Source organism: Motacilla alba, chromosome 1A (genome assembly GCF_015832195.1).
Source record: "Motacilla alba alba isolate MOTALB_02 chromosome 1A, Motacilla_alba_V1.0_pri, whole genome shotgun sequence".
In the NCBI taxonomy this organism is placed as follows: domain Eukaryota; kingdom Metazoa; phylum Chordata; class Aves; order Passeriformes; family Motacillidae; genus Motacilla; species Motacilla alba.
In genome coordinates this window covers 46,781,950-46,792,738 of record NC_052031.1, presented here as the reverse complement: position 1 = coordinate 46,792,738, position 10,789 = coordinate 46,781,950, and the positions used below count along the sequence as shown (strand labels likewise).

Below are 10,789 nucleotides of genomic sequence, written 5' to 3'. Positions count from 1 at the left end.
GAGCCTGTTCAGAGCAGAGAGGAGCTGCCGCCGTGCCCCCGCAGCGCGGCCACCCGGAGGCACCGATGGCGGAGAAGCTCCTCCCTGCGAATCCCGGTCCCTCGGTGTTACCGCGACTCGTGAGCCCCTGGCACCCCCAGAAGAGGGATGTAGAGGCTGGCGGCTTCCGAGGCCATGGCGTTCACATGGCCAGGGCCGTGCCCTCCTCCTCGGGGTGCAAGGGGCTCCCGCAGCCAAGCGGGCCCAGGCAGTCCCAGCAACCAAGGGGCCCAAAAAGACAATTAAGGCTACCAAATCCAAAAAAGAGGTACCGAAGAGCTCAGCGAAGCCAAAGTCAGCCGTACCTAGGACACCATAATTTATAAGTAAAGGAAACTTTTGCAGAAAAACGCCAAGAGCACTTTTAAACAGCGCTCATGCTGCCAGGATGAAGGAGAAAGAAATAAAACATCAGATCAGGGCCGGACCAGTACATCATGACTCCCTTCCCGTGTATATGTGACTTTCCATGAGGCTTCTGCACGAACTGACACTCGAGCCAATTCTGCAACTATCAACATCATCCACCAGAATAAAGAATTCCTAATTCAGAATACCCGATGCCGCCTTTTGGAAGCCCTCCTGCAGGGTGCCCCAGGGAAGTACTTACGGTCAGCTTGAAGCCTGAAAGATTCAAGTCGCAAAGAGAAGCACAGGAAGCAGAGAACGGCAGCCACCACAACGCAGGAGACAGTCGAGTCCCTCTTGCAGCCCAGCCCGGGCCAGCCGCGGCTCGCCGGCAGGGGAGGGGCCGCGCTGCCCCGCGGTTCGAAAGCCCCGCGCTCCGGCCGCATTGGCCGCGGCGCCCCGAGCCCGCCCCGCCCCTCCTCCCCCGGGCACAGCGGGGCTTCACCCCGCGGAAACCTCCGGGAGGGAGGCAGGCAGGCAGCGAGTACAGCCTGGCAGAGTCTGCACCTCTTCTTAGACCATACAGCGGTGACCGATTTCATCGGTGGCAACCGCTACCTTTTATTGTTTTTTAAAAAGGGAAACTGACGCACGCTTACATAAGAAACTTCTAGGATAAAGAAAGGGAGAAGGCTACAGAGCACCGAGGATACATAACATTTGAGACGCCACCCCCAAAGATTTCAAGTTTCCAGATATATTAACATAGCAGATATTCCCGGGATCAAGCGTTCCTGCTCTTTCTAGGAAGATGTGGGTGGCTCTGAAAAGAGCCTTTGGGTTGTTAGTCAGATGAGATTCACTTGGCTTTAGCCTTGTGGCTGTCGGTCTTCTTGGGCAGCAGCACGGCCTGGATGTTGGGCAGCACGCCGCCCTGCGCGATCGTCACCTTGCCCAGCAGCTTGTTGAGCTCCTCGTCGTTGCGGATGGCGAGCTGCAGGTGGCGGGGGATGATGCGCGTCTTCTTGTTGTCGCGGGCCGCGTTGCCCGCCAGCTCCAGGATCTCGGCCGTCAGGTACTCCAGCACGGCCGCCAGGTACACCGGCGCGCCGGCGCCCACGCGCTCCGCGTAGTTGCCCTTGCGCAGCAGCCGGTGCACGCGGCCCACGGGGAACTGCAGCCCGGCGCGCGACGAGCGCGACTTGGCCTTGGCGCGCGCCTTGCCGCCCTGCTTCCCGCGACCGGACATGGCTGCAGTGCCGGAAAAACAAAAAAGCCGAGTGCGTGGAAAAGCCGCGCAAAATCGGAGATGAGCGCCGTGAAAACGAGTAACTGCACAGAGAGCTTGAACGCTGCCTTTTTATACCTTCCTTCTGAGGTTCGCTTGGACTTCTGATTGGTGGAGACAGGGATTGTAAATGTAGCCAATGGGAATGCAGATGAGAAAGTCGACCAATGGAAGGTGCAACGTTTTTGACGTCACGGACGCGAGCTGTCCAATGGACAAGGACAGTGTTGAGTCATCTCATTTGCATACCGTCTCTATAAATACGGGCGGCTCCGCTTTTGTACCCCCGTCGTTCCTGCGGTGGTCAGGTACAGACGGACCCGTAAAATGCCGGAACCAGCAAAATCCGCTCCCGCTCCCAAGAAGGGCTCCAAGAAAGCTGTCACCAAGACTCAAAAGAAGGGTGATAAGAAGCGTAGAAAGACTAGGAAGGAGAGCTACTCCATCTACGTCTACAAGGTGCTGAAGCAGGTGCACCCCGACACGGGCATCTCGTCCAAGGCCATGGGCATCATGAACTCCTTCGTCAACGACATCTTCGAGCGCATCGCGGGCGAGGCCTCGCGCCTGGCGCACTACAACAAGCGCTCCACCATCACGTCGCGCGAGATCCAGACGGCCGTGCGCCTGCTGCTGCCCGGCGAGCTGGCCAAGCACGCCGTGTCCGAGGGCACCAAGGCCGTCACCAAGTACACCAGCTCCAAGTAGGGCGCCTCGGACCGTCACTCTCTACCCAAAGGCTCTTTTCAGAGCCACCCACTTTCTCAGTAAAAGAGTCGATCACAGTTTTTTTCGGTGAGTGGTGCTTATACGTGGTACTGATTTAGTCACGGGGTTAGAACACGCTGTTGAACGATTAGGGAAAAATGTTTATCCTGTTTAGATATCTGGAAAGATCTGGGTCGTCTTGTCTGTACTGTCATATGGTCCCGCAGGTCTATAAAAAGCCTGTTAAGCGCCTAAACTGCTTTAAAGCCATTAAAGGTGTTTGGTTTTTTTTTTTTTTTCTTAATTTTAGAGTATTTATTCCTAGTAGTTATTCACAAAGACCGTTTATTTTCCCTTTTAAACATTAGATGTCATTCTGGAGTAACTTGGCCATAAGCCAAAGTGGCCTGTTTACCCGGGAAACTAGGGATTAGTCTGTAATGATTGAAAGACTACGTTTAATGAAACCTCTAGCGACAGGCACAGCAGGTGCATTATGGTATAGAGAACAGCATAGTTTTATTAGTCCTCGAGATTTCCCAAGGAAGTGGTGTACTTTATTAACGTCTCCGACATTAATACTCCACCACGGAGTGGAAACGCGGTAGAATTAAGAAATCCGCCAGTGACAACACAACAGCAAATTACAAAGAAATATAAGACGCTTAAGGGAAATTAAAAAAAAATAAAAAAGAAAAAGAGAAGAAAAAACGCGAACATGAGCGCTTTAAAGAACCTAAAGTAGCTCGGGATGCGCAGGGAAGGCTGCATTTGGGTAAGCGCCTATTACAAGGTCATTAAATCCTGGTTGTCCCGGGCAGAGGCTGCGAGAAAACCACCGCATAGATGGAGTAAAATACTCCGCGTCTGCGGCGGGCTGCAGCTGCGCGAGCGCTCCGGGCCGTCGCCAGTCCCGCTCGGCAGGGCGGAGCTGAGGGATAAGAGGAAAGGGAGCGCGGCTGCTCCCGGGGAAGGAGAGGGGAGGGCGGGGAGCGGCGCTGGCGGTGGCGGGTCCCGCCGGTCCCGCCTGTCCCCCCTTCCCCCCGCGCCGCTCCGCGCGGGAGTTTCAAACGCTGCCCTGTCCAATGAGAGCGCGCCTCCTGGCGCGGGCCAATCACAGCGCGCGGCTGGCCATAAATAGCGGCCCCCGTGGCCGCGTCCCGCTCAGTGCTCCTCTCCGTGCGGCTCGGGCTCCTCGGCGGCGATGGCGCGCACGAAGCAGACGGCGCGGAAGTCGACGGGCGGCAAGGCGCCGCGCAAGCAGCTGGCCACCAAGGCTGCCCGCAAGAGCGCGCCGGCCACGGGCGGCGTCAAGAAGCCGCACCGCTACCGGCCCGGCACGGTGGCGCTGCGCGAGATCCGGCGCTACCAGAAGTCCACGGAGCTGCTGATCCGCAAGCTGCCCTTCCAGCGCCTGGTGCGCGAGATCGCGCAGGACTTCAAGACCGACCTGCGCTTCCAGAGCTCGGCCGTCATGGCGCTGCAGGAGGCCAGCGAGGCCTACCTGGTGGGGCTCTTCGAGGACACCAACCTGTGCGCCATCCACGCCAAGCGCGTCACCATCATGCCCAAGGACATCCAGCTGGCGCGCCGCATCCGCGGCGAGCGCGCCTAAGCTGTTTGCAGACGAAAACTTCAGATAATCGTAAACCCAAAGGCTCTTTTAAGAGCCACCACAACGTCATTAAGGAGCTGTAAATTCCTAGTTGTGCATAAGAAGTGATGTTTTTTTGGGTGTCTTATAGTCCCAGAGGATCCTTCATGTCAAGTAAGTAGAAAATAAAATGTCTAAGTCGTATTTTGTAGGAATCATCCTGAGTTCGATAATTGTTTTGCAGTTAATTCTTTTGAAGTAATTTTGCTAGATCAAATCTTCGCTTAGGGTTAAAAACTGCTTCCTTTGTGATTTTTCGCATGTCATTTTGGTACATAGGAAACATAGTCTTTAGTCTTCTCCAAGGGAAGATACTTAAAAGATGAGTGGCTTTGTCAGCATATGTCTCAAAATCGCTTTTTCGAAGTGTTCGAATTTGTAAATAAAGGAACATCTGTAGACTCCTGCTGTCATAATTGGAGAAGTTCAATGCACTCTAATTGCCGCCTTTGTACAGTAAATGTGCTGCTTTAATGTCCTTCGTTCAACCTCACCGTTTTTTAGCTTATTGCTTTATTATGCCAATAGCAATATTGTATGTCGCCCGCCCCCCCTCCCCCCCCTTTTGGGTTTTTTTTTTTGTTTGTTTTTGAAAGGGCCCGTGGGACTCGCTTTGTTGCTGAAAGCGCAAAAACTCCTTTCCCGCCTTCCTTGAGAGAACACTCCATCAGTTTTTTCCTCAATGGACTGTCACTCTTGGTCGCGAGCGACGTCCCGCGGGCATTTTCTGCCCGTTTCAAGCGCTACTATTTATTCCCGAGACAAATTGTTTCCAAAAGTGGTGGGGGGCGGATGGAATATGAGGTGGAGGCAAATATGTTTTCTGAGTCCTTTTCCAAAGTCGTGTGCTCCTTCCTAATGGCTTGTCTAGGGCCACACGCGTGGCATCTTTAATGGTCAGAGATTTTAGGCTGCATCAATCTTCTCTCGTTATTGAGGCTCCCAAAAAGATGTGTTGAAGTTACCACAGATGGAGTGCTTTCCGAGAAGCACAGGCTTGAAAACTTTGCAAGTCTAAAATAATTTTTAAATGGACGCTCTTCCCTGTTCATCGTGTTCAGTGATTTTTGTGAACCGACCCAGAAAACGGATTTCTCCCTGACTGAATTAAGTCACACACACCCCCCTGCTCTCCCAGTCAATAGATCTGTAGTTGCCACAAAAATGTGCACTTCTAAAGTTATTTCGGGCTTTATGGCGCCTTTACATATATAAACAGTACAGGTAGTTTTATGTAATTTGTTCCATCGAATCATTGGAAATTGTGTCCCTTTGGTTTTTCGATGCTACAAATGGGTACCGGTGGCTTTACGAAGCTGCTGGATTGAGTTAGACGCAGCCTTCATTTAACCCAGGAAACAAGGAGCCACTGAGAAATACCTGGAGGAAATATTTCTCCTGGAAAGCCTGAGGTTGCAAGGCTCAGTTTAGTCTGAACTGCTGATAAACTTCATTTTAGGAACATTTCCTTGTCTCTGTGTGAGACTTGGACTCTGCAGCAAAATCTGGCCAATCGAGTGCCTCGGCACCATTTTCCTTCCTCTGCTTTCTCACTTTCAGCCATTTTCTGCTTCTGAGCCTGGGAGGGTTAAAAGGGAGGGGGGAAGGCATCGGGGGTAGTGCTTTGGGAATTAAGAAGTCTGCTGTGATCTATTCATCCCCCCCCCCCCCCCCAGATTTGTTCATCGACATATGACTTGTGTTTTTCCAAACAGATTTTTTTTCTTCCTGTAGATTACCACTGGGACTGCAGAAATGAGATGTAGTGAAAGCTAACTCATTTCTTTTCTGGCATGGACAAAGACCTGTTTGCATATGCTTATAAGAAAAAAAAATCATTAAATCAAGTAAAATAGCTTTTTCTAACAGTTTATTTAGAAGATATTTGATATCTTATAGAAGCCGTTGGTCAGAGTAGTTACATTTCAGCAAAATGTAGCATCAGAAATGATGGGGGTTTTGGTGGTTCTGTTTTTTTGTTTTGGTTTGGTTTTTTGTGGTTTTTTTTGTTGTTGTTGTTGCTTTTGGGTTTTTTTGCATGTTCAAGCAACAAATAATATTTGAGCAGTGAAACAGAGAGACAGGTTTTATTTGCCTTCATCTCTTCTCACTTTTCCTCCTGTCTTTTGACCACCTCAAACTGTTTTACTAAATAAAGTATTATTTGGATTCATTTAGAGTTGCATGCTCGAATAGTAAAAAAAAACACTTAACACTTCATCAGCTGAGAAAGAAAGATGTGCAGTGCTTTTTATTTTCTCAGGGCTCGTATAAACTCTAAATTATAATGCCTGAGTCTGAATTAGTTTTGGGGTGTAATACACAACAAATGGGTGGCACACAGACACAGGTGATGTAGTGCAAGATTCCCTAAATCCAGGTGAGAATAAAAGTGGAGGCTCCTCTGGTGCCAGCAAGGTTCAGCTGCATTTCTTTGATTTTTGCAGGGGAGCCTGAGATAAAAGAACGCTGCCAAGGCAAATGTGGATGTGAGCGAGAGCTCTGTGCTGAGCAGCTGAGGACTGGCTTGAGAGCTGCTGTTGGTAATTAAGGTGCTTTTGCAGGTGATTTTAGATGCTCAGCAAGGTATTTGGCTAGGACTGTTCCTGGCCCTTTAGCCATCCTCCATGGATTAACTGGCTCAAATTAAAATCATGGCTTGGAAGAATGTTCTTGTCAGTCCAATGGGTAAGATAGAGCACAGCTACTGACATTCTGCTAGAATACTTCATTTCATCCAAATACACAAAAGGTCTGATGGCAGTGTGAGACACAAAGCTGTGTTTCGTGTCAGGTACACACAGGCAGTGTGTGTGCTTGTGATTGTGATATGTGTGGAAACTGATCATGGGACAATTAAAGCATGAATTCTAAAAAAATAACTGAGGGAGTAAAGTATGGAAGAAGGCCTTTGAACTTATCCTTTGTTTGCAATTAACTTTTATAGCATCTGAATTAAAGCTTTAAGGATGTTGCTGCTGGACAGGAACTTTCTGCACTTTTAGCTAAGCATTGAACAGCTTTGCAATAATAACATTTTGAAGTATAATTTTAGAATATTGCTTGTAGTAAGGAGCTTTGAAAATATAAGTTTAGAATATATGTAAAGGAAATGTGCTTATCTCAACACCTTAGCAAAACAGTAAAAAGCAGCTTGAGAAAGGAAGATGAACATCAACCCGAGGACTGATAGCTTTGACCAAGGGAAGCTGGACGTCACTGCTATGAGATTTATAGTCTTTGCAATTAAAAGGTGGGCCCACATCTAGAGTCTGGACCGCACCAGCTGGGAGACCTTTTTCTTCTTTTGGAAGTCGGACCCCACCATCTGGAATACTCCTTTCTGGGGTACATCCTGAGAAAAACTAACTCACAATAGTGTATAGAATTGTGATGTAAAAATTGGGAATAGAATCTACTAAAAAAAAGCTTATGTGTACCCCTATAAATACCTGTACGCCCCAACCATCGGCGTGCAGCTGGAGGGAAAACTTCCCCCACTGTACCCAGCGCTGTTTTGCTCATACTTTACCACATTAATTAATAAATTGATTGCTGCTTGAATATTGGCCTAGTCAAGCTTCTTATTTATAACAGCAGCATCTTTCTAGAACAAAAAAATATTTGAACCAGTCCTACTTGGCAGCTATTAGTTTCTGAAAAAAATCTGAACAGATAAATATCCATATGGAAGCAAGGTTCTCGTTTGAATTAACTATTGTAGTGTAAGTATTTTGTAAAGGTGTTTCAACATGCAAGCCTGTATGCAAAGATAGGTAGGTCCTAAACATGTTTTAATCTTCAAAAGTCCCTTTTGTGGGCTTCTTCACAATCTGAATCACCTGTTGATTCCACCAAAGCGAAGTTTGAACTTGGCCAACCACAGCTCTCCTGCAGGCCTGGCCAGCAGTGCCCTGCTGCATCATTGCCCCTCTCTGCCCTCCCACTGCAGGTCACGTTCTGTCTTCAGCCTGGGTATCAGCACGTGTCAGCTTGTCGATGTGCAAACGACATTGTCACAACACTATGAACATTTATTAAAATCATATATTATGTATTAGAAAATACTTCGTCAGCAACTCCTATTACAGAATTAATTACACTGGCCACAGTAACGGGGTCTGACCCCAGGACACTGCTGATTAATGCACTTGTCCAAATGAAGGTTTCCAGTTTGTCTTTTGTTAGTTCTCAGGTTACAGCATGAGTTGGGTGGATCTGAAGAGTGGCCGCTACACCAAAAATTAACTTTCCATCCCACACAGGCCACCCAGCACTCAATTCCCAAGCCCATCAGTTGCTTCTGGTGAGTGTCTGTTTTGTTTGGTTTTTTGGGGGGTTTTTTGGGGTGTTGTTTTTTTGAGGGGTTTGGGGGGTTTTTTGTGAGTCTTTTTAGTTGGTTTTGGGGGTTTGTTGTTGTTGTTGTTGGGGCTTTTTGGTTTTGTGTGGTTTTTTTTTCATCTGATATTACTTTAATTCTTGGCCTTGTTTCCTTGGTCCTTCCTTACCTTTTTTATTCAGCTTGGGGCTAGTTGTACATTAGCAGCATTAGCTTTTAACAATACCTTTTATTTTGGTCAGCTCTTGTGGCCTAATGCTACAACCACTCCAGCCACTAATGCTAAAATACTTAAATTACATCGTGAGAATATGCAGAATGCAGTTAATGAAAGCTTCCTGTAAAAGACTATGAAGTAACACGAGATGGAAAGCTCTGTTCTCAGTGAAGCTGTTACGGCAATACCAGGGTTTAGTAATAAAAAGACAACAGACTAAAGGAACATTAATATATCAAACCGATGCAAGCCGAGTTTGAATTAAACTGGTTTGTGCATAAAACAGTGTAAGCCCATCTGGCTGGGAGCCTCAGCCCCAGTCTGTGATGACTGATAGAGATCAGATAAACAAATCCTGCAGCTCCAGGGACACTGGGGGGGGGGTAAGGGACATGCCCCAGCCTTGCTCAGTCCATGCTGTGGTTGTCTGTGCCACCCGTGGTGCCCTGCTTCTCACTCTGAAGGTGCTTTTCGGTTTGGCTTCAGGTTCAAAGAGCCACAAAGTCTAGAGCTCCAGGGGCACTGGTGCCACCTAAGACATGCCAAGGTGAGTATGGCCCTGCCCCAACGCTGCTCCCTCCTCACCTCTCTCATCTGGGTCACCTGTGGTGTGGTGCTTTATCCAGTTTACATGTATTGACAGTGTTCAGTTCCATGTCTGGTTCCCCATCCTTCATGTTCTACACCCTTAAGCACTGTGAGGTTTCAGTCCACTGACATGAAGATGATTTTTAATGGGCTTCATCAATTTATCTTTACACATCTTTCAAGTTTGTACTCTGCTGTGCTGTCATCTGTTCTCATGTTGAGGTTAAATATAGTTAAGGTATTAAAAAACCTGATTGTATACCCTCTGTGTCCTTATTGCTTCTCTCTCTACATTTTATTCTTGCTCATCACTAGCTATTTCTGAAGATCTAGTGCCATGAATATTTGATGTTTTTATGAGTATCCCCTTTCTCTCTGCGTATGGATTTTTATTTTTTGTGCTATTCCAAGCACAGCACTGATCCATCAGGATGGATCTGTAAAGCCATACAGAATTCTGGCCTGTAAGAGCTTCAGCTTGTGATGCCATCAATAGGAAAGTAATTGATCCAGAGGGCACATGATACACTTTTCTCTAAGTGTTCCATATGATCCCATGGATTTTAGGACAGTATGCCAATGTTTTAATGAACGTAAGGATCTAGAGCCGAAGGCATGATGTAAAAGCATGACAAAAAAAAAGTGCACACAAAGAACCAAAAACAAATCAACAAAACAAAAAAAATGTTTCTGAGACACAGCTTTTCAGGCACAGTCAAATGTAAATCTTTGTGTGTTTTAGATGCCGGTTCAGTGTGCTGAGGTCTGACCATTTCCTGAATTAATTCCAACTATGGATAATCCATGGAAAACAGGCAAGATCTCCACTGCACCAATGCAATGATAAGTAGCACTTGAAAATTTCTGAATGCTTTGCTGCAGTCAACTAGCTCTGTCAAAATCCTTGTCACACTGAGATTGAAATATTTCTAAGCAACAGACAGGGCCAGCTGCAATTCCAGTTAGTTATGTTTTGAAGTAGAAGGAAGGTTAACCTTAAGGAAGGTTATCTTCCCCTCCTTTTTCCTAAATGAATTATGCTGTTGGTTGCTGAAATTGAATGTTATTTTCCTTATTTGGGCCAGTTTTGAACTTCCCATCAGTTCTCCCAGGCAGACTCATCTGTCAGGTTGTTGTTGTTGTTTTGTTTTCAGGAAAAAGGAACAAGTTTGGAAAAAAATAAGATCACTACGTGGATATTGTTATAAATAAGAAGCTTGACTAGGCCAATATTCAAGCAGCAATCAATTTATTAATTAATGTGGTAAAGTATGAGCAAAACAGCGCTGGGTACAGTGGGGGAAGTTTTCCCTCCAGCTGCACGCCGATGGTTGGGGCGTACAGATATTTATAGGGGTACACAAGCTTTTCTCAGCAGTTTCTATTCCAATTTTTTACATCACAATTCTATACACTATTGTGAGTTAGTTCTTCTCAGGGTGTACCCCAGAAAGGAGCATCCTCAGATGGTGGGGTCCGACTTCCAAAAGAAGAAAAAGGTCTTCCAGCTGGTGCGGTCCAGACTCCAGATGTGGGCCCACCTTTTAATTGCAAAGACTATAAATCTCGTAACAGTGATGTCCAGCTTCCCTTGGTCAAAACTATCAC

General features: G+C 47.2%; 2 protein-coding genes across 2 annotated transcripts; one reads left to right on the top strand and one right to left on the bottom strand.

Annotated features, from left to right (window-relative positions):
* Window positions 1-943: 943 nt before the first annotated feature.
* Window positions 944-1,724, bottom strand: LOC119708637 (histone H2A-IV). Its single transcript, XM_038155233.1, has one exon. The coding sequence runs from the start codon at window positions 1,634-1,636 to the stop codon at window positions 1,247-1,249; it is 390 nt and encodes a 129-aa protein (XP_038011161.1). The 5' UTR covers window positions 1,637-1,724; the 3' UTR covers window positions 944-1,246.
* Window positions 1,725-1,952: 228 nt separating this feature from the next.
* LOC119708646 (histone H2B 8) lies at window positions 1,953-2,459 on the top strand. Its single transcript, XM_038155243.1, has one exon. The coding sequence runs from the start codon at window positions 2,003-2,005 to the stop codon at window positions 2,381-2,383; it is 381 nt and encodes a 126-aa protein (XP_038011171.1). The 5' UTR covers window positions 1,953-2,002; the 3' UTR covers window positions 2,384-2,459.
* Window positions 2,460-10,789: the final 8,330 nt, after the last annotated feature.

Excerpts from the sequence above, each read along its gene's own strand:
- LOC119708646 (XM_038155243.1), top strand. The coding sequence starts at position 2,003 with ATGCCGGAACCAGCAAAATCCGCTCCCGCTCCCAAGAAGGGCTCCAAG.
- LOC119708637 (XM_038155233.1), bottom strand. The coding sequence starts at position 1,636 with ATGTCCGGTCGCGGGAAGCAGGGCGGCAAGGCGCGCGCCAAGGCCAAG.